Source organism: Macaca mulatta, chromosome 10, assembly GCF_049350105.2.
Source record: "Macaca mulatta isolate MMU2019108-1 chromosome 10, T2T-MMU8v2.0, whole genome shotgun sequence".
NCBI classification, from domain to species: Eukaryota; Metazoa; Chordata; class Mammalia; order Primates; family Cercopithecidae; genus Macaca; species Macaca mulatta.
Window position 1 is genome coordinate 9,808,787 of NC_133415.1, and position 27,997 is coordinate 9,836,783.

Here is a 27,997-nt window from a genome sequence, read left to right on the forward strand (position 1 = left end):
GCTGAGGCAGAAGAATCGCTTGAACCCGGGAGGCGGAGGTTGCGGTGATCCAAGATTGCGCCATTGCACTCCAGCCTGGGCAACAAGAGTGAAACTCCATCTCAAAAGAAAAGTGTGCTCAATAAAAGGTAGAAGTTGCATCTCTTATTGCTTCTCATCTGTGCTACTGTAAGGCTCCTGTTTTTCCTTCACCAATTCATCCTACATAATAGATTAAGGTAGTGATCTATGAGCTACTCAAAAAATCCTAATAACTCCCCTTCATCTGACAGATTATGTTCAAGCTCCTTAGCTGGGTTTCAAACTCTTCAAATAACTGTCCTCAACCTGTCTCTCCAATCTCATCTCTTTCAATTTCCCTTCAAACACTCTGATTATCCCCAAAACCCATCCTTATAATACCTACCTCCTGGGATAATCAGCCTCCCACTTCCTCTGGTCCAAATCTCACCCATCTTCTTAAACCTAATTTGAATGCTTCCTCCTGTAAGAACCCTTTCCTAATTCCTCTCCTTACCCTGAACAGCACTTGACCACAAACATGTTCATTCTTCTAAGTTCCAAATAACATGTTATCTTATTTTCTCCCCCCTGCACTGTCTTACTCATCTCTGATTTACTGTCCAAGAAAAGCAGCCTCAGAATTTCCATCCTTAATGAAAATTCAGAGGTTATTAGCTAGTTTCCAAGTTCCTAGAGCACAGTGTGGGGATTCCTAAGGGTGCCTAAAACACTTTCCAGAGGTCTACAATAACAAAAATATTTTCATATAATATTAAAATGTTCTTAGTCTTCCTCATTTTTTTTCCATGTTGGCCAGGCTGCTCTTGACTCCTGGCCTCGTGATCCAACCACCTCAGCCTCCCAAAGTGCTGGGATTACAGGTGTGAGTCACTGGACCTGGCCCAGTCTTTCTCATTCTTATTCTCCCACAAGTGTACAGTGGAGTTTTTGAGACTACATGACATGACATCACAACAGACTGAATTCAGAAATAGATAAAAATCCAGCTGTTTGGCTGGGTGTAGTGGCTCACATCGGTAATCCCAGCACTTTGGGAGGTCGAGGCAGGCAGATCACCTGAGGTTGCGAGTTCAAGACCAATCTGACCAACATGGAGAAACCCAATCTCTACTAAAAATACAAAATTAGCCAGGCGTGGTGGCGCATGCCTGTAATCCCAGCTACTTGGAAGGCTGAGGCATGAGAATCGCTTGAACCTGGGAGGCAGAAGTTGTAGTGAGGCAAGATCACACCATTGCACTCCAGCCTGGGCAACAAGAGTGAAACTCCATCTCAAAAAAATAAGTAAGTAAATAAATATATCCAGCTGTGTTTAAGAGAGACAGGGTCTTGCTCTTGTCCAAGAAGGTATGCCGTGACTTGATCATCGCTCAATGCAGTCTTGAACTCCTGGGCTCGAGTGATCCTTCCACCTCTGCCTCCCAAAGCAGTGGGATTACAGGCCTGAGCCACTGTGCCTGGCCAACCTGTCTTCAATTAAAGCAACTTGCAAAAATGTAAAACAAAGCCACTCCTGTCACTATCTTTCTTGTTTTGAGAAAATACAGTTATTTACTTTTTTTTAAATTACTAATGCCACAGGACCGTACACTTAAAAAGATCTAAAAACAAACTGTATGTTATCTATATTTTGCCACAATAAAAAATTACTTATGGGCCAGGCACAGTGGCTCATACCTGTAATCCCAGCACTTTGGGAAGCCAAGGCGAGGGGATCACTGCTTGAGTCCAGGAGTTTTGAGACTAGCCTGGGCAACATAGTGAGACCCAGTCTCAAAAAACAATAAAAAGTTACCTGGACATGGTGGTGCACACCTGTAGTCTCAGCTACTTATAAGGCTGAGGTAGGAGGATCGCTTGAGCCCAGGACATCAAGGCTGCAGTGAGCTATGATCACACCACTGCACTCCAGCCTGGGCAACAGGGCAAAACCCTGTCTCGGAAAAAAAAAAAAACAAAAAACCCACAAAATTTGTTAATATATAATGAATGTGCTATTCCTTCTAAATAAATAAAACTTTAAATTTTGTTTTTATGTCTAATACAGTAAATATCAATGGACAGACCAAGTGTGGTGGCTCACGCCTGTAATCCCAGCACTTTGGGAGGCTTAGGTGGGCAGATCACAAAGTCAGGAGTTCAAAACCAACCTGGCCAACATGGTGAAACCCCATCTCTACTAAAAATACAAAACCTAGCTGGGCATGGAGACACATGCCTGTAATCCCAGCTACTCAGGAGGCTGGAGCAAGAGAATTGCTTGAACCTGGGAGGTGGAGGTTGCAGTGAGGGGAGATCACACCACTGCACTCCAACCTGGGTGACAGAGCGAGACTCCATCTCAAAAAAAAAAAAAAACAAAAACAAAAACCGTCTCAAAAAAAAAAAAAAAATCACTGGATATAACCTACATAAACAAAAGCTCTTTGGGGTCAACAGTTTGTAAAGGTGTGAAGGTATCCTGAGACAAAATTATCAAAATCAGCCAGGCACAGTGGCTCATGCCTGTAATCCCAGCACTTTGGGAGGCCGAGGCGGGTGGATCACCTGAGGTCGGGAGTTCAAGACCCAGCCTAAGTTGGGGAAACCCTTTATCTACTAAAAATACAAAATTAGCCAGGTGTAGTAACGCATGCCTGTAATCCCAGTACTCGGGAGGCTGAGGCAGGAGAATCGCTTGAACCCGGGAGGCCGAGGTTGCAGTGAGCAGAGATGGCGCCACTGCACTCCAGCCTGGGCTATAGAGTGAAACTCCATCTCAAGACAAACAAACAAAACTACTTAATTGCAAACACGGGTAGCGTTCACCCCACTTCTGCCCGGCTGTAACCTGTCACTCCTGTCCTCTCGGAGCCCAGACGGCCCCTCCTCCGATTCACACCCCGACAGCTGAAGAGAATGAGGAGCAGCCGTCGCGCGCGCGCCTGGCCCGCAGGTGAGCGGGGGCTGAAATGGCGGGAGCCTGAGCTAAGGCCGAATCCCCAGGAAATGGAGGCAGGGGCAGCAAAGGGAAGGAGCCAGAAGGCAGAAGGTGGGAAGGCGTGTCCCTGAGGCTGGGTGAGGTTCTGGGGGATCCGGATTCCCGCCCTTTCAGGGGCAGAGCCGGGTGGGCGGGGCTCCCCCGAGAACCAGCAGACCCGCCTGGGGCTGAGGCGCCCGCGAAGCCACTGCGGCTGGGTCCCGGATGGGCTGACTGAGAGGAGAGTGAACACAGCGCGGGGGCTCGGTTTCGCGTCGGGTTCACCAGAGCGGGTCTGGCGAGGGCCCGGCGGCGTTTGCTGAGGGAAATGCCCAAACCCAGGTCTTCCGAAGGAAAGGCTCCATCCGCACCGACACGCTGGGCTCCGGCAGCAGCTCCAGCGCGCAGGCCAGGCACAGGCGGGGGGTCACGGGCAGCAGCCAGCGCGGGTCGTGCCGGTAATGGACCCTCTGGAAGAGCAGCGCCGCCTCTTCCTCCCTCCTGGGCCCGGGAGTGCCCACCGTCGCCGCCTCCCTCACAGCCATCTCCTCGCCTGCGCTCAACTGAGGCGGCACTTTTTCCCGCTCAGACTGCACGCATGCGCACTTGGAGGACAGACCTGCGTCGGTGTGGAGTGCGCCTGCACGGACCCAGGGCGCTGCAGTGTCAGGCAAGCAGCCCCTGAGGGCGAGTGGTGGACACAAGGGCTCTGGATCGTGTTTAATTAAGCCAAAAGCAGTTTGTGCTTAGAACCCTGCAGGAATGTCTTTACCACACCCAAAGTTGAAAAGCAATTATAAAGTAGGGGACATTTGTCTTGAAAAAGGAAGGAAAGGAAGCTATTTCTACTATTTTTTATTTATTTATTTATTTATTTTATTTTATTTTATTTTTTTTTTTTGAGACGGAGTCTCGCTCTTTCGCCCAGGTTGGAGTGCAGTGGCCGGATCTCAGCTCACTGCACGCTCTGCCTTCCGGGTTCACGCCATTCTCCTGCCTCAGCCTCCCGAGTAGCTTGGGACTACAGGCGCCCGCCACCGGGCCTGGCTAGTTTTTTGTATTTTTTTTTTTTAGTAGAGACGGGGTTTCACCATGTTAGCCAGGATGGTCTCGATCTCCTGACCTCGGGATCCGCCCGTCTCAGCCTCCCAAAGTGCTGGGATTACAGGCTTGAGCCACCGCGCCCGGCCTATTTCTACTGTTTTTTAAAAGTGAAGGTCCGGCGCGGTGGCTCACGCCTGTAATCCCAGCACTTTAGGAAGCCGAGTCGGGCAGATCAGGAGGTCAGGAGCTCAAGACCATGTCTCCCCACATGGTGAAACCCCATCTATACTAAAATACAAAAAATTAGCTGGGTGTGGTGGCATGGGCCTGTAATCCCAGCTACTTGGGAGGCTGAGGCGGAGAATTGCTTGAACCTGGGAGGCAGAGGTTTCAGTGAGCTGAGATTGCGCCACTGCACTCCAGCCTGGGCCACAGAGGAAGACTCCATAAAAAAAAAAAAAAAAAAAAAAGGGAAAATAAGTGATCTCAAGGATTTGTATCTAAAAGCAATTAGAGGCTGAGTATGTTGGCTCATGCCTGTAATCACAGCACTTTGGGAGGCCAAGGTGGGCAGATCACCTAAGGTCAGGAGTTTGAGACCAGCCTGGTCAACAAGGCAGAACCCCTGTCTCTACTAAAAATAGAAAATTTAGCCGGTGGTGGGCACCTGCAATCCCAGCTACTCAGGAGGCTGAGGCAGGAGAATCACTTGAACCTGGGAGGTGGAGGTTGCAGTGAGCCTAGATCACGCCACCGCACTCCAGCCTGGGTGACAGAGGAAGACTCCATCTCAAATAAATCAGAAGCTTGAGACCAAAAAATAAAAATAGAAGTAAAAAAAAAAATAAAGAGAGAGAGAAAGAAGTTCGAGATCAGCCTGGGCAACATGGCAAAACCCCCCTCTACTAAAAATAGTCGGGCATGGTGGCTCATGACTATAATCCCAGCTACTTGGGAGGCTGAGGCAGGAGAATCGCTTGAATCCGGGTGGTGAAGGTTACAGTGAGCCAAGATCAAGCCACTGCACTCCAGCTTGGGCCACAGAGGGAGACTCCATCTCAAAAAAAAAAAAAAAAAGTGTCCCATGCAGAGGATCACCCCTCCCCATAAGCAGCTGAAGCTTTTGGAGTATCCTGCCTCAATCAGGATTAGCCTGGGGACAGGGCAGGACAGAACCTCAGTGGACTCTACTGTGAGGAGCTGGGAGGGGAGGTGTTTCGGAGATAACCCTGGGTTAATCCACATTCCCTAAACCTTCACAACCACAGAGTGGAAGTGGCTTCTACCCCACCCACAAAGTATCCGAAACCCCAAAAGGGGGCGCTTGGAAAATGTGCCAGAGAAATCAGAACACCACAGGACCCAAATGACCAATTTATTAGAGGTTTTGCGGGGATCAGGACACTCTCAAAGCTTTTCTGATGTGTCCTGAGGACTCTGGGCCTGAGTCTGCTTTTTAAAGCCATGCTGGAAGAGAAAAAAACTCAGATGCTTCATAATACTAAACTTTTTGGAGGCTGGTGTATTCTGTGGAGCCCCATTTGGGTTCCCAGGTGCTCCCTGGCCCTGGGGACTCTCTGTCTTAGGAAGGGTGGCCCCAGTACAGCAGTGACCTCGCGGCTGAAGATCCCTCTGTGAAGCAGTGTGGTCTCCGATGCTGTCCTCCCCTGCACGTGGATCACCCACTTTGGGAAGCAGAGTAGAATCAGGTTCCCTCAGGCTCAGGTTAGGGGCCAAGTGCTGGCACTTGGTGAGCTGTGGGGACCAGGACATCTTGTTCAGAAGGGTCAGGCTCAGCTTTGCCACCGCAGAGTGGAGCCTCCCTTTGAAGTTGACAGGTTCTGCACAATGGTAGGAAGGCTGCTGCCCAGCCCCTCTGCACCCTGTAGATTCCAGGCTTCCTCTTCTCCTGTATGTGGGCTGCTGGCATTTGAGTCTGGGGGGCTTGGGGGACTTAGAGGGCTCCCAGGATATACATTCCTTCTTCCAGTGGGCGAGGTCTGCCCTGGAGGATGAGGTCCTCATTCTACTGGGAGCCCTTTCTGCCACCTGGGAGACCCTTGACTTGATCATTTTCCTGCCCCTGCTGTTCTCATTGGGAGGCTCTCCCACCCTTTGTAGGCCACACCAGCTCCTAGACTCCGCTGCCGGCCTGGGGATCCTGGGATCCTGGAGCTTGGTCCTAGCAGGTGCTTCCTGGATCTCCTGTAGTTCTCTGGCGCCCCCGGGTGGCCTGACTCTCATGGCCCTTTCAGGCTGGATGGAAATGCCCATGGGCTCTGATCTGTGCAGTCTGTTGCTCTCCAGAGCTCTGGCTTGTGTAGGAAGTTTTGAGCTTTTTCTGTCTGGGCGCAGAACCCTCTGGAACCTCTCTGGGGACTTAAGGCCTGGTGAGGAGCCCTGGGCCTCACAATACCTTTCCTGCTGCGCTTGGAGCTGCTGGCCTGTGTTCAGTCCAGGGAGCCTCGCCCCAGCAAGGGTCAATGAGCAAGATCCTAAGAAGTTAAACAGGAAATAGGACTCCAGGATCCGCCGGGGAAGACCCCACTTCAGGTGTGCAATCCTCCTCCGCATGAGGGACTCCAGGAGCAGTCGTTTGCTCTTCTTGAGGCCTGTCCCCTTGGGCAGGCTAGTGAGGGCAGTGGGAGCACCCTCCAGAGCGATGGCAGGTTCCGGGGCTGGGCCACACGGGAGACAGGGGCAAGCAGAGGGCATGCCCAAGGGAGCAGTCAGAGACAGAGGGTTTTGGGGCTGCCGAGTCAGGCTGGGGGCCTTCTCTGGATCCACCCCTTTGTCCCTTTGTCGTCTCCTCCAGGTTTCAGGTTGGGCCTGCTGGGAGGCTGGACTGATTCCCACTCTATGATCCCTGGCAGGGGTTATGCCTTGGCTGGCCAGATGCTCTCCCTCCCCATCCACCAGCAGGAAGACTTCACCCCTGTGGGGGAAAGGATTTGTCTCAGGACAGGGGGCAGAGATGAAACCATTCACAGCCACTGCCTGTTCCTGTTCCAGAGTCCCAAGTCCATAGCCAGTGAAGGCTGGAGGCCATGGTAGGCTGTGCTTCCTGCCTGTGGGCCTCTCATTCCCAGAACAGTCGACTTGGAGACTGTCTCTCACAGCATCCTCTCCTCTGACCAGATCCTTGTTTCCTCCCCTTGGTGCTTGAGGCCCTCCAACATCCTCATCTGTGCACTTTCTCTGGCTTCCTATATCCTGGAGTTCTGCAACGTCCTCAACTCCACCCTCATTCTTATTTCTTTGCCCTTGTACCTGGATCTCTTTATCAATTTCACCTCTTAACTGTCCCTGGTCATCTCCTGCAGGAGCCTGGGTCTCTGTACCATCATCACTTGTGGTCCCTCTCAGGTTTCTCTTCCCCTGTATTTGAATTTCTTCATCATTCCCACCTCCACCCTGTTCCTGATTCTTCCACTCTGATAAACAGGTCTTTCCATTACCTTTACTTTTTAACAGTCTCTGGTTCTTTGCTCTAAGCCTCCATTTTTTTCCCCTAAGCCTCCAGATCATTCTACCATCCTTGTTTCCAACCTCTCTCTGGTTTCTCTTCTCTGATGCTTGATTTTCTGCAACATTCTTTCCAGTCAGCTCCCAGTTCCTCCTCCCTGGTGAGTGACTCCCTCCAATTTCACCATCTAACTGGTCCTCGTTCTCTCTCTTAGATCTCTGAGTCTTTACACCATCCTCACCTCCAGGTTCTCTCTGGTTTCTCTCCACTGGAGCCTGAATTTCTGTTCCATTCTCACTTCCCATCTGCTGCTGGCTCTTCCACTCTGATAAAAGGATCTTTCTACCAATATCACTTCTAAACTGACTCTGGGTTTCTTTCCCAGGTGCCCAAGTCTTTACACCATCCTCACCTCCAACTTCTCTCAGGTTTCTCTTCCCTTGTATCTGAATTTCTGTCCCATTCTCACCTCCAATCTGCTCATCTTTCTTCCATTCTGCTGAATGCGTTTCTCCATCAATTTGACTTGTTAATTTGCCCCAGTTCCCTGACTCACATGTCTGGGTATGTGCACCATCTTTGCCTCTAATATGTTCCTGATTCTTCGCCTTTGGTATGTGAATGTTTCCACTAAATTCATTTCCTAACTTACCCTGATTTTTTCCCCCAAGTTCCTGGGTCTCTTTATCATTATCATCTTTAACCTCTCTCCTACCTAGTGACTGAATGTATGTACCATCCTCTTCTCTAAGTGGCTCATTTCTCTGACTCTCCACATCAGTTCCACCTTTCAATTGTTCCTGGATCTCAGCCTTGGGTGCCAGGATATTTGTGCCAACCTCATCTCCATCCTTTCTCTGGTCTCTCTTCTCTGATGCCTGACTTTCTGCTCTATGTTCACCTCCAATCCAGTTCTGATTCTCCCAACATAGTATCTCAAATTCTCTATAAATTTCACTTGCTACTTGTCTCTGGTTTCCCCACCATAGTGCCTGGATTATCACCCAATCCTTCTCTCTTATCTCCCTGAGCTGCTTCTTGGTAGCTATCTGGGTTTCCTTAGCATCTTCACCTCTTCTCAGGCCCTTATTTCCCCACCACACTTGAATTTCATGACTTAATTGTTTCTGGTTCTCTCCCCCAGATACTTGGGTCTTCTTAGCTTTCTTACTTCCACCTTGATCATGCTTCTCCCACCTTGGTGTCTGGATCTCTGTAACATTTCCATTTCCAATACATTCCTGTTTTCCCCAATCCAAGGCCTGGGTCTCTACACTATTCTCTTTTTTTACTTCTCCCACATTCTTCTTCCCACATGACTGGGTTTGTGCAGCATCCTGACCTCCAACCTGGTCCTTGTTTCTCCCCTCTTCTGTCTGAATTTCCACATTAGCCTCACCTTTCATCTGATCTTGTTTCTCCCACTGTGGTGTCTGGGTCTCCTCACCATTCTCATCTCCAGTCTGGCATTGCTTCCCCAATCCTTGAGCCTGGATCTCTTCCCCATCCTCCCCTCTGGCCTGTTTCTTGTCCTTCCTCTCAAATGTCTGGGTCTCCACAGCATCCTCACTTCCATTCTTATCCTGGTTCTCCCACTCAGGTGTTTGGGTCTCTGCATCAATTTTACATCTTAACTGTTCTTGGTTCTCTCCCATATGTGCCTGGGTTTCAGGGGGATTCTTACCCCCAGCCTCCCTCTGGTTTCTATTCCCTAGTTCCTGAATGTTGGTTCTACTCTCAACTCCCATCTGGTCCTGGTTGTCCCACCCTGGTGTCAAGATCTCGCCATCAGTTTCACTTATTACTAGTCTCTGGTTTGCACACTCCAACACTTTAGTCTCTGCATCACCCTCCATTCCAAAGTCTACTGGGAACTGCTCCCCAGATGACTGGATTTCTGAAGCATCCTCCCGTCTGCTCCCTGTCTGGTTCATCCACCTTGCAGCCTGGGTCTGTCTACTATCCTCTCTGCCTGCTGTCTGGTTTTTACCCCCTGATTCCCAGGCCTCTGGTGGACAGTCCCAAGACTTCCAAGTGCACATTCTCAGTGTTTGGTGGGAAGGATCAGACAGGAGCTTTCTGGGACAGAACTGCAGCCTCTGAGCTGAAAGTAAGTTTGGAAGAGAGGTGGTTAAGGTCATCGAGTTGGGGTGAGACCTCATGCTGATGACAGACTCCAGTGACACCAACCTTTCCTGTGAGTGAAGCAACAGCTGCTCCATCTCTTGACACATATCTAAGGCAGGGCGAGTCTGACCATCACGGAGACACCAAGGCACCTGCCACGCTTTCCAGGAACTATCCTGAGGCAGTAGACAGGTGTTTGAAATGGAAGTGGTACAAAAGATGGGCTGAGAGTAGGTGTGGACACCTGAAGGTGGGCCTGGACATGGGTGCTGTAGACAGAGCGGGTTCTGGGCCCATGATTCCTGGAGGCTCCTCCGGTATCCCCATCTCTGCCTTTGTGCCCATTGTTGAGAACCTAGGCCCCTGTACTTTCCAGGACTGAAGAATTCAGGAGTCAGCTCGAAGACAGTTTTGCACCTCATGGAGGGCACTGCCCGTTTCTGCAGTGGCACCTGTAGGTGAGAACAGAGAAGCAAAATCCTTGAACACATAATAATTTGCATAATCCACACAGACAGAATAGTCAGGGAAGGCTTCTTGGAGGAAGTGACATTTGACTGGAGACCTGAATGAAGTAAAGGGTAAACCAAGTGACATCTGAAGAAAGAGCATTGTAGGCAGAGGAGACATTAACTACAAAGGCTTGAGGATGGAACAAAATTACGTGTACAGGAACAGCAAAGAAGACCGTGTGGCCAGAATGGAACCAATAACGAGGAGAGCACTGGGAGATAAGATTGGAGACAAACACAGGACAGATTACGCTGGTCCTTAGAGTCATGATTAGGAATGTGAATTTTATTATGAGTTTGACGAATAATATAAGTACAGGAGCCACTGCAGGGTTTTGAGCAGCTAAGTGCTACGTTCTGTTTCCAAAAGTTTGTTCTGATGGCAGGGCATGGTGACTCATGTCTGTAATCCCAGCACTTTGGGAGGCCAAGATGGGTGGATCACTTGAGGTCAGGAGTTCCAGACCAGCCTAGCCAACATGGCGAAACCCCATCTCTACTAAAAATACAAAAATTAGCTGACCATCGTGGTGCATGCCTGTAATCCCAGCTACTCAGAAGGCTGAGTTACAAGAATTGCTTGAACCCGAGAGGTGGAAGTTGCAGTGAGCCAAGATCATGCCACTGCAGTCCAGCCTGGGTGACAGAGCGAGACTCCATCTGAAAAAAAAAACAAATCCACAGAGTCGGCCAGGCGTGGTGGCTCACACCTGTAATCCCAACACTTTGGGAGGCGAAGGTGGGTGGATCACTTGAGGTCAGGAGTCTGAGACCAGCTGGGCCAACATGGTGAAACCCTGTGTCTACTAAAAATACAACAATTAGCTGTGCGTGGTGGCACGTGCCTGTAATCCCAGCTACTAGGAAGGTTGAGGCAGGAGAATCGCTTGAACCTGGGAGGTAGAGGTTGCTGTGAGCCAAGATCGCACCACTGGACTTTAGCCTGGGCCACAGAGCAAGACTCCATCTCAAAAAAAAAAAAAAAAAAAAAAAAAAGAAAGAAAGAAATCTGCAGAGGTGGCCGGGAGCAGTGGCTCATTCCTATAATCCCAGCACTTTCGGAGGCCAAGGCAGGCGGATCACATGAGGATGGGAGTTTGAGACCAGCATGACTAACATGGAGAAACCTCATCTCTACTAAAAATACAAAATTAGCTGGGTGTGGTGGTGCATGCCTGTAATCCCAGCTACTCAGGAGGCTGAGGCAGGAGAATTGCTTGAACTTGGGAGGCGGAGGTTGAGGTAGGCCGAGATTGCACCATTGTTCTCCAGCCTGGGCAACAAGAGCAAAACTCCATCTCAAAAAAAAAAAAAAAGAAGAAGAAAAGGAAATCCGCAGAGTTGTGACTGCAAACTTCTGGGCTGCTGGTAATTATTTGTTTCTTAATCTGCATGCTACAAACTGATGTATTCAATTTGTGAAAATTTACGATCTACATACTTGTAATTTGTGTGTGTGTATTATCCTTGCGCCAATTTTTTTTTTTTTTTTAAGAGAGAAAAAAGAGGCCAGGCGCAGTGGCTCATGCCTGTAATCCCAGCACTTTGGGAGGCTGAGGCGGGCAGATCACGAGGTCAGGAGCTTGAGACCAGCTTGGCCAACATAGTTAAACCCTGTCTCTACTAAAAATACAAAAAAAAAAAAAATTAACTGGGTGTGGTGGCAGGTGCCTGTAATCCTAGGTACTCGGGAGGCTGAGGCAGGAGAATCACTTGAACCAGGAAGGCAGAGGTTGCAGCGAACCAAGATCACACCACTGCACACCAGCCCAGGCAACAGTGTGAGACTCTGTCTCAGAAAAAAAAAAGAGAGAGAGAGAAAGGAGAAGTCCATTCTGGTGACTATATGGAGGATAGGCTGTTGTTGCATAAGAGAAGCAGTAAGAACCGGGCAGAAGGCTGTTGCTATGGTCCAAGTGAGACATGATGGTGTCTCTGCCCAGGAAGGTGTGGTGTGGTTGGGAGAAGTGATCAGATTTGAGATACAATTTGCAAGTATAGCCCCTGGGACTTGCAGATGGATTGAATGTGTGGAGTGAGGGAAAGAGAGGAGCTCAGGGTGACTCCTGGGTTTGGGGCTTGGCCGATGCTCTCCCCGAGCAGCCTGAGTTTCCCTGTGATTCATTTCTGGTACACCAGCCATAAAACAAGGTCCTTGTAACAAGTGACAGAGACAATCATGGTGCTGAGGGAAGGAGGGTGAAAGTGTATGGGGCCCACTCACCTTGATGACATTCCTTGTGCTGAAGCGGGTCCTGGTGACCTGGTGCCAATAGTGCCGGACCTGCCAGACCAGAAAGAGGCAGAGGACAAGCAGGTTGCCACAGCACTGAGGGTCCCTGCAGCTGTGATCCTGGGAAAGCAGGCCCTGCACTGGCTCCCACTCAGGGCCATGGAATGGCCCCACCACGGCACAGGCACCCAACAGTGACAACAACATGGCAAAGTTTAGACCAGGCAGATGGTGTTGGGAGCTAGGGGGCAGACCTGGCACATCTGATGCAGCCAGCTGCAGTAGGATAGCTGCCACATCATAGCACCCCTGTCACTGAGGCCACCTCACAAAGCGGGCTGATGCCCCATCCTCAACTCTGACCCTGGTGCCAGGGCTGGCTAGCATGCTCTTGGTGCAGGTAAGGACAGTATTGGGGAATTGCTCAAAAGTAATTAAGAGGAAGAACTTGTTTTAAACAACCCCATCCTCTGGAATGAAGAGATTAAGTTCCCTGAATGTGTGATGGGGTTATATAACCTGCAGTCTGCTTGATTTCTTTCTTCCTATGAGATACTTGGATCTGCCTGTCCTTCTATCTATTATCAAACATTTAATAAACACTGTATTGAATACAGGTATTATTGTTTAACCACTCAGCATCCCTTTCTCGTTGCTTGCAGTATCCTGATTTCCCATGGGGTAATTACTTTTCCCATCTTAGGATCAGTGTTGGTGGGAAAATAAATGCTACCCTGAAGACTCTTTTACCCAAAGGTTCTATTCAAAATAAATATCTGAGCAGGCAGGGACGTCAGCCAATCATAATGAGCCAGGACTTAACCGTTTAGTGGCTGAATTTTTTTTTTTTTCAGACCGAGTTTTGCTCTTGTTGCCCAGGCTGGAGTGCAATGGCGCAATCTCTGCTCACTGCAACTTCCGCCTCCCAGGTTCAAGCGATTCTCCCGCCTCAATCTGCCGAGTAGCTGGGATTACAGGCATGCGCCACCACCCTCGGCTAATTTTATATTTTTAGTAGAGACAGGGGTTTCTCCGTGTTGGTCAGGCTGGTCTCGAACTCTCAACCTCAGGTGATCCGCTCGCCTCAGCTTCCCAAAGTGCTGGGATCACAAGCGTGAGCCACCGCGCCCGGCCTTGTTTTGTTTTGTTTTGTTTTGTTTTGTTTTTTTGGTCTTTGAGTCTTGCTCTGTTGCCCCAGCAGGAGTGCTGGAGTGCAGTGGCACGATCTCAGCTCACTGCAGCCTCCACCTCCGGGGTTCAAGCGATTCTCCTGCTTCAGCCTCCCAAGTAGCTGAGTTTGCAGGCGCCCGCCACCACGCCTGGCTAATTTTTGTATTTTTAGTAGAGACGGGGTTTCGCCATGTTGGCCAGGCTGGTCTTGAACTCCTGTCCTCAAGTGATCCGCCCGCCTCGGCCTCCCAAAGTGCTAGGATTACAGGCATAAGCCACTGCGACCGACTGGTGGGTTATTTTTTGAATCTTTAATTCATTGTTTCTGCCAATAATTTGTACTGGACAGCTCATAAGAACGCCAAAGTACGTTCCTTCATCAACACAGAGCCAGTTTCCGCGCCAGTGCCCCGTAGGGGGCGGGGCCCGCTAGCTCGCTTGCGTAGCGTCATCTTTGCTTCCTGCCGCGCGGGGCCGTTTCCGCTGCTGCTTCAGTGAGTTTTTCCGGTGGAGGCGAACGCTGCTCAGAAGTCGGCTGCGCTCTCCTAGAAGTGCCGAGCCCGCGGAACAGCAGCCATGGTGAGTGCGTGCGCCGGCCAAGGGACCGGGAAGCAGGAGACTCGGGGTTGCGTTCACTCCCTGGCCTGTTAGATGAAGGCTTAGACCCTGCGCCGTCTCATCCGCCGGCGCTGGGTCTTAACCGCCGGGCCCTGAGTTAGAACTCCAGCAGCCGCGGGTTCCCAACAGCCTGGCCCGAGGTTAGAACTCGAGGTTAGAACTCAGGAAACCTCAGGGATCCCCGCTGCTGTGGTGCTTTGCCGCACGATCTGTTTGCGTGGCAGAAGGTCTGCGGCGAGCGGAGGGGGCATGGCCTAGCGGGAGAAAGAGACCAACCCACGTGGGAGAGGGCAAAAAGTTGGGTGAAGAAAATTTGGCTCCAACTTTTTTTTCCCCTTGTTTCTTTAAGTACGAAATCTACGATGGCGTGGGACCCTGGGATTCGGATCAACCTCTCCTACCCACCCTACCTCACCCCACCCCCGTTGCTGGGGTCCAGGAGATCTCCTGTGGGTGTGCGCCTAGTGCTCGCCGCGAGTCACACGCGCCAGGGACCTAGAGGAGACTTTGGCAATTGGGGGCTGTGGGGAACATGAAGTGAGCGCGACTCACGGCCTGGAGCGCAGGAAGGGCTTCTCCCGCAAGGTGGTGGCTTCAAAACCCAGAAGTCTGGTAGCACCACGTGCGGCGTCTCTGAATTCTTGGTCGTCTCTGACTTTTAAATATCTAGGGAAAGTTCTAAAACGTGTGTCCTGGCGTAGTCGTTTTGGTTGGCACTTGGTGAGGAGGGAAGAATTTGCAAAGCACTGTAACGTTTATAGTTAATCCTTCCAGCGGAGCTTGGATCCCGGCGGTAGCACTCCCCCCAAACCTCCTCCCATGCATTTTGAAGCTTAGTGCGTGGCTGAGCCTAGAACTCGAAGCTTTCAAACTCAGTGCTCGCTTTTATGCAGTTCCCTGAAACGTTTTGGAATCGGATGGTCTCAGGTTGAACTTTGCAGTTTTCCTCAACTGTAAAATGGGAATGACAGTGCATCAGGATGTTGTGAGGATCAGATGAAATAAAGCATGTTAAACATCTAGTCCTCATGCTTGGCACAGAGTGAGCACGCAGTATTTGTTGTCCAATCAAAACCTTGCAAGTTTTGGCTGTCTGGTGTACAGGGAAACCAAACTGATCACGCTAGGTACGGATTTAGGTTGGCTGGTGGTATGCTATCATTCATTAATTTATTTAACCTCTGAAGAAATTGAAAGGCGAATAAATACACCCTAAGCAAGTTTCAATTAGTGTTTATAAGCTAGGTAGTTTGGTTTTAAAATTGAGTTTAACTTTTTGTTTACTAATAGTGAAACATTTAGGTATTTGATGGCTGTTCAGATTCCTGAAGTTTTCCTCTTATGAATTTGATATTTATTGAGAGTTGAGGATCCTGATTTCCAGAGAATGGGTTGTTGGAAACAACAGCAATTTTAAAAGTTTTTTTAAATTGACATATCATAGTTGTATGTACTTTGGGGGTTCCACATAATATTTTTAAGTATATCTATTTTAAAATGTGGGACAGGGCCAGGCACGGTGCCTCATGCCTGTAATCCCAGCACTTTGGGAGGCCAAGGCGGGTGGATTATGGGGTCAGGAGTTCAAGACCTGCCTGGCCAACATAGTGAAACCCTGTCTACTAAAAATACAAAAAAATTAGCCAGGCGTGGTGGCGGGCACCTGTAATCCCAGCTCTTTGGGAGGCTGAGGCAAGGAGAATCGCTTGAACCTGGGAGGCAGAGGTTGCAGTGAGCCAAGATCGCGCCACTGCACTTCAGCCCGGGTGACAGTGTGAGACTCCGTCTCAAAAAATATAAATAAATAAAATAAAAGGTGATAAATTATTAACCAAAATTTCCAGCCGGGTACGGTGGCTCACACCTGTAATCCCAGCACTTTGGGAGGCCGAGGTGGGCGGATCATGAGGTCAAGAGTTCAAGACCAGCATGACCAACATGGTGAAACCCCATCTCTACTAAAAATACAAAAATTAGGCGGGCATGGCGGTGCATACCTGTAATCCCAGCTACTTAGGAGGCTGAGGCAGAAGAATCACTATATCCGGGGAGGCCGTGGTTGCAGTGAGCTGACATCGTGCCACTGCACTACAGCCTGGGTGACAAAGCAAGACTCTGTCCCAAAAAAAAAATAAAATCCCTACTGTAGTATCAAATAAAACATATTTGTATGGCCGGATGTGGTGGCTCACACCTTTAATCCCAGCACTTTGGGAGGCCGAGGCAGGTGGATCTCGACTCACTGAAACCTCTGTCTCCCGGGTTCAAGCGATTCTCCTGTCTCAGCCTCCCAAGTAGCTGGGATTACAGGCACGCACCACCACGCCCAGCTATTTTTTGTTTTTGTTTTTTAATAGAGACAGGGTTTTGCTGTGTTGGTCAGGCTGGTCTCAAACTCCTGACCTCAAGTAATCTGCCTGCCTCGGCCTCCCAAAGAGCTGGGATTACAGGCGTGAGCCACCGTACTCAACCTAAACAATTTTTTTTTTAATTAGCCAGGTGTTGGCCGGGTGCGGTGGCTCACGCCTGTAATCTCAGCACTTTGGGAGGCCGAGGCGGGCGAATCACAAGGTCAGGAGTTGTAGACCAGCCTGGCCAACACGGCAAAACCCTGTCTCTATACTAATAATACAAAATTTAGCCTGGCATGGTGGCGCATGCCTGTAATCCCAGCTACTCGGGACGCTGAGGCAGGAGAATCTCTTGAACCCGGGAGGCGGAACTTGTGGTGAGCTGAGATTGTGCCATTGCACTCCAGCCTGGGCAACAAGAGCGAAACTCCATCTCAAAAAATAAAAAATAAAATAAAATAAAATTAGCCAGGAGTGGTGGCCCACACTTGTAGTCCCAGTTACTGAGGTGGCTGAGGCAGGAGGATCACTTGAGCTCTGAAGGTCGAGGCTGCAGTGAGCTATTGTCATGCCACTGCACTCTGGCCTCAGTGACAGAGTGAGACCCTGTCTCAACAACAAAAAGGTAATTATTTTTTTATTTTTTTTTTTTTTGAGTGGAGTTCCACTCTTTCACCCAGGCTGGAATAAAGTGGCGGGATCTCAGCCTACTGCAACCTCCACTTCCCAGGTTCAAGCCATTCTCCTACCTCAGCCTCCAAGCAGCTGGGATTACAGGTGCCTGCCACCACGCCCGGATAATTTTTGTGTTTTTAGTAGAGATGGGGTTTCACCATGTCGTCCAGGCTGGTCTTGAACTCCTGACTTCAAGAGAGCCACCCATCATGGCCTCCCAAAGTGCTGGGATTACAGGTGTGAGCCACTGTGCCTAGACTGCCCCAGCTAAGTTTTTAAATATTTTTAGAGTTGGGGGTCTCACTGTGTTGCCCAGGCTGGTCTCAAACTTCTGGCCTCAATCAGTCCCCAGCCTCAGTTTCCCAAGTTGGTGGGATTATAGGCCTGAGCCACTGCAGCCAGTTCAGAATACACTTTTCAAACATGGAACATTTTTGAAAATTGGCCATAATGGCCGGGCGCGGTGGCTCAAGCCTGTAATCCCAGCACTTTGGGAGGCCGAGACGGGCGGATCACGAGGTCGGGAGATCGAGACCATCCTGGCTAACATGGTGAAACCCTGTCTCTACTAAAAAATAAAAAAAAAAACTAGCCGGGCGAGGTGGCGGGCGCCTGTAGTCCCAGCTACTGGGGAGGCTGAGGCAGGAGAATGGCGGGAACCCGGGAGGCGGAGCTTGCAGTGAGCTGAGATCCGGCCACTGCACTCCAGCCTGGGCGGCAGAGTGAGACTCCGTCTCAAAAAAAAAAAAAAAAAAGAAAATTGGCCATAAAGCAAGCCCTGCAAATTTTAACATTGTTAATATTACATACCATTTTTGCCCTACCCAAATGGAAGTAAGTTAAAAATTAGTAACAGAGTATTTTGAAATGAAAAATATAAACTATCAGATTTTTAAATTGTAGTAGGAGGCAGGGCACGGTGGCTCATGCCTGTAATCCCAGCACTTGGGAGGCCACGGCGGGTGAATCACGAGGTCAGGAGATGGAGACCATCCTGACTAACACGGTGAAACCCCATCTCTACTAAGAAAAAATACAAAAAATTAGCCGGGCGTGGTGGTGGGGGCCTGTAGTCCCAGCTACTCAGGAGGCTGAGGCAGGAGAATGGCGTGAACCCAGGAGGCAGAGCTTGCAGTGAGCTGAGATCGCACCACTGCACTCCAGCCTGGGCGAAAGAGCGAGACTCCGTCTCAAAAAAAAAAAAAAACACATTGTAGTAGGAATTCAAAAATGGAACAGAACAATAATGAAAATACCACATACCAGAGCATAAGTGACAAGGGCAGAGGGGGGAAGAAACAAATGAAAGGATATAATGAAAGTATCACTTGGAGCCTGAGATGCTAACGCTAGGGAGAAAGGGGCTAAAAAGGTAGGAAAAACACACAAAGACAAAATAACCCTAAAGAAAGCAGAAGGAAAGAAAAAAACAAAAGGAGAAATTGCTGAAATAGAAAGTAGAGCATACTACTGGGTCTTTTCCTTTCTGATGCCCCTCTTTCTCACCAGAGAGAACTGTTCTTTCTCTTTCTTTTGCCTATTAAACCTCTGCTCCTGGCGAGGCGCAGTGGCTCATGCCTGTAATCCCAACACTTTGGGAGGTTGAGGCAGGTGGATCACCTGAGGTCAGGAGTTTGAGACCAGTCTGGCCAACATGGCAAAACCCAGTCTCTACTAAAAAATATAAAAATTAGCCCGTCATGGTGGTGTGCACCTGTAATTCCAGCTACTGGTTGGGGCTGAGGTAGGAGAATTGCTTGAGCCCAGGAGACAGAGGTGGCAGTAAGCCAAGATCGCACCATCGCACCTCTACACTCCAGCCTGGGCAACAGAGCAAGACTCCATCTCAAAAAAAAAAAAAAAAAAAAAAAAAAAAAAAAAAAAAAAAAAACCTTGTTCCTAAACTCCTGTGTGTCCGTGCCCTAAATTTTCTTGGCACGAGACAACAAACCCCAGATATTTACCCCAGGCAATGAAGCTAGTTCAGTTTGACACTGTTATCAAAGTTTTGGGGAATTCGTCACTGTCATGCATTGCTGGCGGGTGTGCAAGTTGTTAAACCCTGTACAGGGTCAGTTTGGAGTAGATATAAAAGTTACAAATGCATATTATATCTTTTGACTCATTAATCCCACTTCTAGGAGTTTATCTTACAGATATACTGAATGAAACATAATATAGATTAGGTATAGATGAGATTAGACATTATAGCATTTATATAATAGTGAAAGATTAAAAATATATAAATGGGCTGGGCACAGTGGCTCACGCCTGTAATCCCAGTACTTTGGGAGGCCCAGGCAGGAAGATTGTTTGAGGCCAGGAGTTCAAGACCAGCATGGGCAACATAATGAGACAGTGCCTCTAAAATTAAAAAATGAGTCAGACGTGGTGATGCATGCATGTAGTCCCAGCTACTTGGGAGTGTGAGGCAGGAGGACCACTTGAGCCCAGGAAAGTCCCCTTCATAAAGATTAATCAAAAAAGTAAGGCCGGGCGCGGTGGCTCACTCCTGTAATCCCAACACTTTGGGAGGCCAAGACAAGCGGATCACTTGAGGTCAGCAGTTGGGAGACCAGCCTGGCCAACATGGTGAAACACCGTCTCCACTAAAAATACAAAAAAATTAGCCGGGTGTGGTTGTGCGTGCCTGTAGTACCAGCTACTCTGAAGGCTGGGGCCGGGGAATTGCTTGAACCCCGGAGGAGGTTGCAGTGAGCCAAGATGCCACTACAGCACCCCAGCCTGTGTGACAGAGCGAGACCCTGTCTCTAAAAAGAAAAGGTTTAAGTGAGTAACATATGAAGGAGACACGCTCTATAGACATTAAAAAGAAAGGATGGCCAGGTGTGGTGGCTCACGCTTGTAATCCCAGCACTTTGGGAGGACGACGCAGGCAGATGACCTGAGATCAGGAGTTCGAGACCAGCCTGGCCAAAGTGGTGAAACCTCATCTCTACCAAAAATACAAAAATTAGCTGGCCGTGATGGCGGTCACCTGTAATCCCAGGTACTCAGGAGGCTGAGGTTGCAGTGAGCCGAGATGGCGCCACTGCACTCCAACCTAGGTGACAGAGGGAGACTACGTCTCTAAATAAATGTATGAGGAAGAGAAAAATAATATGGAGGTCTTCCCTCGACCTTCCCCAACCACCTTCCTTTAGAGAACTCCTCCATCCTTCACCTAATTTCTCCTAGTTGTCCTGGGACCAGGAAAGGTTCGCCTAAGATAACGAGTTAGGTAGAAGACAGGGAGTCCGGGTGTACAAGCTGGCCCTGGACGTCATTTCCGCTGGCGGCAGTGACGTCACTTCCTGCTCCTGGGGGCGGGGCATCCGTGTCCTTGCGGTGCGGGGCAGCAGACCGTCCGGACCTACAGGCGTGGTGTCCTTGCGGTGTCCAGCGAGAGGCTACCAAGACAGACGCTATGGTGAGTGTTCCTACTGGGCCCCTACCCACGGGTCACCTCCCGAGAGCCGCGGTGCCGCAAGCGTGGTCCAGCAATGTCAGAAAAGCTGTAAAAAAATTGAAGGAGAAAAAGGCAGGCGCGCGGTGTCGGGCAGGAGACCACCGAGACAGGCGCTATAGATGAGTGGTCCAACCTGGCCGTCTCCGTCTCCAGCGACTGCCGTCCACCCTGTGTCTAGCCTCCAAGGCCGAGGTTAGGTGGTAGCCGCAGCAAGTCACTCGCAATTCGCACCTTACACTCGATGGCGACATGCGGGGCCGCACCTGCGTTATAATATGAATATATCCTTGTACATAAATACGTGTTTGTAAAAAAAGGAGAGAGAGAGATGAAAGTAATGAAATGGTTAACTGGAGCAGTGGGAATGCGATGGAAGGAGCGGAAAAGGAAGACCACTCACCCAATTTGCTCCCTACATGGATGTATATTTATTTACTGAGACGGAGTCTCACTCTGTCGCCCACGCTGGAGTGCAGTGGCGCCATCTCGGCTCACAGCATCCTCCGCCTCCTGGGTTCAAGCTATTCTGCGTCAGCCTCTCGAGTAACTAGGACTACAGGCGTGAGACACGGCGCTCGGCCCCTACATGGGTTATTTTGACACAGATCTCAATGATGTCATTTTATCCATAAGTATTACAGTATGTATTTATAAAGTAAGGATTTTTAACATAACTGCAAATACCATTAATTAGTTAATAAGGGTTGCAAGTTGGTGATATTTAAGTGTACCATTCCCTCTTTATTAGGCGGAATAGTGATACAAGAGGTACTTCTCATCTGGTTACCTCCTAATACAGCATTTAGGAAAGGCACAGAGGATGATTGTTTCCCTTTTCCAGTTGTCAAAACACTGAGTTGCTATCACTAGCATAGTTTTGACTTTTAAACCATGAAGATATTTTACATATTTGAAAAATAAAATCTAAAGCAAGTTGACTACAAACGAAAGAAACCTACTTGTATACCAAATTGCTAACCACAAGGAAAATTTTAATTTGAATAACTTTTGAACACAGTCCTGTCACTGGATGACTTTAATAGGATATATCCTAAGAACAAAAATAAATTTTGACTTTGGTCAGTTTGTTGGTAGAGGTGGTATATAGATGTAGCAATTTTGGAACCATTTTGTGTTTATTGTAGAGTAGGTGAGGAAATACTCTGGTGTGTTGGAAACCAGGGGTTTGAACAGAAGATATGCATATAGAATGGGGAATGGAAAGAGAACTTTGTGCTACATTTACTGTAAATTATCTCTTATTGATTCAGTAAATTCCAGTGGAATATGGAAATTCAAATTTAAAGATTACCCATGGACTCCTGACCTCAGGTGATCCACCCGCCTCTGCCTCCCAGAGTGCTGTGATTATAGGCGTGAGCCAGGAGTTTGAGACCAGCCTGGCCAACATGGTGAAACCCTGTCTCCACAAAAAATACAAAAATTAGCCGGGTATGGTGGTGCACGCCTGTAGTCCCAGCTACTTGGGAGACTGAGGCTCAAGAATCATTTGAACCTGGGAGACAGAGGTGGCAGTGAGCTGAAATCACACCACTGCACTCCAGCATGGGCAACAGAGTGAGACTCTGTCTAAAAAACAGAAACGGATTACCCATGGACTCAAATGGATGCTGAGCCATGGGAGCCCATTTGTAATCCATTTGCTGTAATATTATGAAACATTTGGCTGAAGAAAGACAAAAGTATACGAGCTTTAGTATACTTTATTGAACTGTGTAATTCCTAATACTGTATTTCCTTTTTTTCGAAGGTAGGAGTGGAAAGGCCATTGTTAACTACCTGGTGTTTTGTGTGTTTGAGGATTGGGGAGCAGGGCACCTGCCCGCTGTGTCTCAATTGTTGATTAGTATTTTGTGACTCAGGTAGGAAAACTTCTGGCTCAATTTGACTGATATTTTTATTTCCCCCATAGACTGAGGCCGATGTGAATCCAAAGGCCTATCCCCTTGCCGATGCCCACCTCACCAAGAAACTACTGGATCTCGTTCAGCAGTCATGTAACTATAAGCAGCTTCGGAAAGGAGCCAATGAGGGTAAGGCAGCCACAGGGTGCTCTGGGGGAATGTTAAAGGTACATGTTTCCATGTGGGTCCTCTGGTCTAGATTTCCAATTTGGGAGGAGGAGGGCTAGCTGCTTTTGACTACAACCAGTAGGAGGTCTTTGGCATTAGATGCTAAAGCTGATGGGCTAAGAATTTTTTTTAGACCCACCAGTTATTAACATTTTGCCACATTTACCTTCTTTTTCACTCTATAAATGAATTTTATTTTTGCTGAGCCATTTGAAAGCAGTTGTAGACACTTTGTATAGTAGCTGTATGACCTCTCCAGAGCCATCAGAAGGAAAGGGATATTAATGCTTTTTAGCATCCCTTATACGATGGATACTTAACATTCATGAATTTCATTTGGTTCCCAGAAACATTGCCTACCCCTCTCCCTTTTTTTTTTTTTTTTTTTTTGGATGCAATTATTCAAAAACATGGAACGTTTCACGAATTTGCATGTCATCCTTGTGCAGGGGTCATGCTAATCTTCTCTGTATTGTTCTAATTTTAGTATATGTGCTGCTGAAGCAAGCACCACCTCCCTTTGTAAAAAAGAAAAACAGCTGTTTTTCAGTGGAATAATTATGTGTGCATGATACTTCTGCCCAGAGGTAATATAGGATACTCTCACTTTGTTCGTTTTTTTAAAATTTTCTTTATTTATTTATTTGAGAGTTTCGCTCTTGTTACCCAGGCTGGAGTACAATGGCAGGATCTCAGCTCACTGCAACCTACACTTCCCGGGTTCAAGTGATTCCCCTGCCTCAGTCTCCCAAGTAGCTGGGATTACAGGCATGCACCATCACATTCAGCTAATTTTGTATTTTCAGTAGAGAGAGGGTTTCACTATGTTGGTCAGTCTGGTCTCGAACTCCTAACCTCAGGTGATCCACTGTCTTGGTCTCCCAGAGTGCTGCTGGGATTACAGGCGTGAAACACTGTGTCTAGCCTTATTTTTATTTTTATTTTTTTCAAGTAGAGATGACATTTCACCATGTTGGCCAGACTGGTCTTGAACTCCTGACTTCAAGTGATCTGCCCGCCTCGGCCTCCCAAAGTTCTGGGATTATAGGCGTGAGCCACTGTGCCTGGCTGCCCAGCCTTATTTTTTATTTTTTATTTTTGGAGACAGAATCTCACTCTGTCGCCCAGGCTGGTCTTGAACTCCTGAGCTCAGACAATCTGCCTGCCTCGGCCTCCCAAAGTGCTGGAATAACAGCAGGCGTGAGCTACCACAGCCCGCCAGAATACTCTCATTTTAACAGATGCTGGTAGTTTGATGTGGTAGAGCTCTTTTGTCGTTGAAGATTTTTAATGGAAACATTAGAGATTTTGTGAACCGTGTTTGAGATTTAGGAGAACCATTATAATCGCTTTTACCTGTGTTGCTGAAGGAAGATAAAGTAGACTCTCCGGGTCTCATCGTGGTACTCTTTCCTCCCTGCTCGTACTGCAGTAACTGCAGTGCCTGGTATAGCAGTGGCCAGTGGGGCATTGTAGGGTGACTCACCAGCTCTCCTGGGAGGTGTCTCTTCTCACTTGATGCACTCAGGTCAGCTTGGCTGGGCAGGGACATGAGTTCTTATACCTCAGGCAGATGAGGACTCATGGACACAGAGCAACCTTATTTCCTCTTGCGATACTTTGCATGGTGCTAGGCACACAGATCCTTGAATGGAGATGCTCAGTCTCAGTGACTCAGTTCAGAATGTGCTTACTAGGAGTTCAGGGAGGGAGATGTAGCAGTTTTCCATACTTCTGCCTCAGTGTCAGGTATTCTTTCTTGCCATATTATTTATTGATTGCCTGCTGTGTGCCGGGCACATGTATATATGCTGGTGATGCATTGGTGAACAAAACGAAGTCTCTGCCTTCTTGGAGTGTACATTCCGGTGGAGAAAGACATAGGTTTTATGCCTGGTGGTAAAGAATACTGTAAAAGAGAATAAAGTAGAGAAGGGGGATAGGAATGGCAGTGGTGGGTCTTTTTAGATGGAGTATTCAGAGAAGGTCTGTCTGAGGAGCTGAAGTTTGAGCAGAGAACTGAATAGATGAGGGTGTTGGAAAGAAACGATTTTGGGCATGGTGCAAAGGCGTGCTTGAGGGACTCTCAGGAGGCTGGTGTATGGCTGGAACTAAGTGAGGGGATGAGAGGTACTAGGAGATCACATGAGACAGTGTAAGCCACTGTAAAAGAGTCACTCCTATGACTTTTGTAGGGTGAATAAACTATAGTAATATCAATAGAAATGAACATACTTTGCATTTACCATGTATCAGGTATTATTATTGTTTATTTTTATTTATTTGAGATAGGGTCTCTGTAGCCCAGGCTGGAGTGCATTGGCATTGATCATGGCTCACTGCAGCCACGACCTCCTGGGCTTAGGTGATCCTCCCACCTCAGCCTCCCAGGTAGCTGGAGCAACAGGTGTATGCCACCACACCTGGCTAATTTTTTATATTTTTAGTAGAGATGGGGTTTTGCCATGTTGCCCAGGCTGGTCTCAAACTCTGAATTCAGACGATCTACCTGCCTCAGCCTCCCAAAGTGCTGGGATTACAGGTGTGAGCCACCACGCCAGCCTCATTCTTATTAACTTGTTTAATCCTTTCAAGAATCCTATTAGGTAGAATTATTAGGTAATTAGAATTAGGTTAAAAAGAATTAGATAATTATTGTTTTATTAGGTAGAATCCTATTAGGTAGAATTGTTTTATAGATGATAAAAGTAAGGGAAGTTAAACACTTTGCTCAAGGTCATTTGTGTAACAAGAATGAGTGCCAGCATTTGTACTCAGGCAGTGTAGCTCTAGAGTGTACCCTTCTCAAGTACTCCAACATGAATGCAGAGTATTCGCATTGAGCCACAGAGGCAAGCAATCAGGAGAGTATGCATCTGAAATGGTGCTGTGGGGTGTTGAACTTGCATGGTGAGTCCCATGTGGGGTGAGCTTTCTAGAAGTATTGATTATGGCAGATTGAGATATTAAAACTCTGACACTCAGTCAGCGATACCTTGAGAAGTACTAATTTATTAATAAACTACTACTTGCTGGTGGGGGTTTGTGGAAACTCTTGCAGTTGACAAGGCAAGAGATGATGGTGACTTGGACAAGTATAGCAGAGGAGTAGAAAGAAGTGGTCAGGGCCAGGCATGGTAGCTCACGCCTGTAATCCCAGGACTTTGGGAAGCCAACATGGGTGGATCACAAGGTCAAGAATTTGAGACCAGCCTGGCCAACATAGTGAAACAAAATTAGCTGGGCGTGGTGGCGGGCGCCTATAATCCCAGCTACTTGGGAGACTGAGGCAGGAGAATCACTTGAACCTGGGAGGCAGAGGTTGCAGTGAGCCAAGATTGCGCCACTGCATTCCAGCCCAGGCGACAGTGCGAGACTCCATCTCAAAAAAAAAAAAAAAAAAAAAAAACCAAGAAAGAAAAAAGTTACCAGATTAGACGGCACTGTGGCTCATACCTGTAATCTCAGCACTTTGGGAGGCCGAGGTGGGTGGATCACTTGAGGTGAGGAGTTCGAGACCAGCCTGGACAACATGGTGAAACCCTGTCTCTATTAAAAATACAAAAATTAGCGGCATGTGCCTGTAATTCCAGCTACTTGGGAGGCTGAGGCAGGAGAATCACTTAAACCCGGAAGGCGGAGGTTGAAGTGAGCCAAGATCGCACCACTGCACTCCAGCTGTGAGACAGAACAAGACTCCATCTCAAAAAAAAAAAAAAAAAGTGGTCAGATTCAGGGCGTGTTTCGAGGATAAGTGGTGGGTTTAATGTAGAGCTTGAGAAAAGGCCATTGTGTATGACTGACTGATGTTTGAATCCTTTATCGTATCCCAGGGCTGGTCTAGGACACACACAATTGTGTGTGCCTAGGCATTCTTCCTGGTTTGTTGTGGCTGCCCTGCCCAAGCCCACATCACCTATTAGCTTCACGCCCTTCTCTCCACAGCCACCAAAACCCTCAACAGGGGCATCTCTGAGTTCATCGTGATGGCTGCAGACGCCGAGCCACTGGAGATCATTCTGCACCTCCCACTGCTGTGTGAAGACAAGAACGTGCCCTACGTGTTTGTGCGCTCCAAGCAGGCCCTGGGAAGAGCCTGTGGGGTCTCCAGGCCTGTCATCGCCTGTTCTGTCACCATCAAAGAGGGCTCGCAGCTGAAACAGCAGATCCAATCCATTCAGCAGTCCATTGAAAGGCTCTTAGTCTAAACCTATGGCCTTTGCCACGTGCTCCCTGCCCCCCTGAGGTCGTGTATCATATTGTCTGTGTTAGCATGTAGTATTTTCAGCCACTCTCTATTGTTATAAAATGTTGTAGTACTAAATCTTGTTTCTGGATTTTTGTGTTGTTGTTGTTGTGTTTTACAGGGTTGTTTTCCCCCTTCCTTTCCTCCCTCCCTCTGCCATCCTTCATCCTTTTATCCTCCCTTTTTGGAACAAGTGTTCAGAGCAGATAGAAGCAGTGTGGTGGCACCGTTGAAAGGCAGAAAGAGCCAGGAGAAAGCTGATGGAGCCAGGATAGAGATCTTTCAGCCACTAGCTTCCTATTGTGTGCAGAGTGTGGTGGAATTAAACACCATTTATTAAGTATCCCTGTGCCTGGCACACAGAATCATTCATATGTGTTAAAGTGATCATGGGGTTTACTTTGCACTTGGGCGATTATGTATCATTTGGGGGAGGAAGCATGTGTTCTGTGAGGTGGTTTGGCTATGTCCAAGTGTCATTTACTAATGTACCCCTGCTGTTTGCTTTTGGTAATGTGATGTTCATGTTCTCCCCCTACCCCCAACCATGGCCTTGAGGGTGGCAGGGCAGCAGCATACCAAAGAGATGTGCTGCAGGATTCCAGAGGCGGCCTGGGTGAGTGAGCCATGGGGCAGTTGACCTGGGTCTTGAAAGAGTCGGGAGTGACAAGGTCAGAGAACATGAACTGGTGCTGGCATGAAGGATTTCAGGAAGATCATGGAGACCTGGCGGGTAGCTATAACAGAGATGATGGAGTCCAAGGAAACAACCTCTCTGGTGAATGGGACTTTCTTTGGTGGACACTTGGCACCAGCTCTGAGAGCCCTTCCCCTGTGTGCTGCCACCCTGTGGGTTAGATGTACTCTCTGTTACATGAGGAGAGTGCTAGTTCATGTGTTCTCCATTCTTGTGAGCATCCTAATAAAGAAATCTATTCCATTTTGATGACAGAATGGCAGTGCCTGATTCTTAGTATCCGGCTAAAATTGAAAAGAAGACATACTTAGTA

The 27,997-nt window shown here is 48.3% G+C and overlaps 3 protein-coding genes, 2 long non-coding RNA genes and 1 other non-coding gene across 7 annotated transcripts in view; 2 read left to right on the top strand and 4 right to left on the bottom strand.

The window, feature by feature from the left end:
* MEI1 (meiotic double-stranded break formation protein 1) overlaps window positions 1-3,564 on the bottom strand; it is a 103,603-nt gene extending 100,039 nt beyond the window's left edge. The window contains exon 1 of the mRNA XM_015150474.3: window positions 3,355-3,564. Within this exon, the coding sequence (XP_015005960.3) occupies window positions 3,355-3,528 (174 nt within the window). The 5' untranslated portion in view covers window positions 3,529-3,564. The remainder of the gene's footprint in view (window positions 1-3,354) is intronic.
* A 2,714-nt stretch (window positions 3,565-6,278) lies between these two features.
* LOC712231 (uncharacterized) lies at window positions 6,279-13,934 on the bottom strand. The gene is given in 3 exon segments (XM_015150470.3): window positions 6,279-6,298; window positions 6,301-10,072; window positions 12,357-13,934. Coding segments are annotated over 3 exon segments (4,008 nt in total). The 5' UTR covers window positions 12,573-13,934.
* A 94-nt stretch (window positions 13,935-14,028) lies between these two features.
* Window positions 14,029-18,222, bottom strand: LOC144331642 (uncharacterized). Its single transcript, XR_013398984.1, has 2 exons — window positions 17,715-18,222; window positions 14,029-15,744 (listed from the first exon to the last, which is right to left on the bottom strand). It is a non-coding gene; the product is annotated as an uncharacterized LOC144331642 (long non-coding RNA).
* Window positions 14,029-27,938, top strand: SNU13 (small nuclear ribonucleoprotein 13). 2 transcript variants are annotated; one of them, XM_015150469.3, is made up of 4 exons: window positions 14,029-14,114; window positions 20,378-20,609; window positions 22,582-22,702; window positions 26,687-27,938. In XM_015150469.3, the coding sequence occupies exons 2-4, from the start codon at window positions 20,607-20,609 to the stop codon at window positions 26,947-26,949; spliced, it is 387 nt and encodes a 128-aa protein (XP_015005955.1). In that variant the 5' UTR covers window positions 14,029-14,114; window positions 20,378-20,606; the 3' UTR covers window positions 26,950-27,938. The 2 variants fall into 2 exon arrangements, with proteins under 2 accessions (XP_015005955.1, XP_015005954.1); XM_015150468.3 differs by lacking the exon at window positions 20,378-20,609.
* LOC144331638 (uncharacterized) lies at window positions 14,503-19,805 on the top strand. Its single transcript, XR_013398978.1, has 4 exons — window positions 14,503-15,802; window positions 16,131-16,380; window positions 17,860-17,942; window positions 19,405-19,805. It is a non-coding gene; the product is annotated as an uncharacterized LOC144331638 (long non-coding RNA).
* LOC114670721 (U6 spliceosomal RNA) lies at window positions 23,146-23,252 on the bottom strand. Its single transcript, XR_003720411.1, has one exon. It is a non-coding gene; the product is annotated as a U6 spliceosomal RNA (small nuclear RNA).
* Window positions 27,939-27,997: the final 59 nt, after the last annotated feature.

What these genes read in the sequence shown, in the direction of transcription:
- SNU13 (XM_015150469.3), top strand. An exon ending in TCGGAAAGGAGCCAATGAGG is followed by an intron (nt 22,703 to 26,686) that starts GTAAGGCAGCCA and finishes TTCTCTCCACAG; the next exon opens with CCACCAAAACCCTCAACAGG.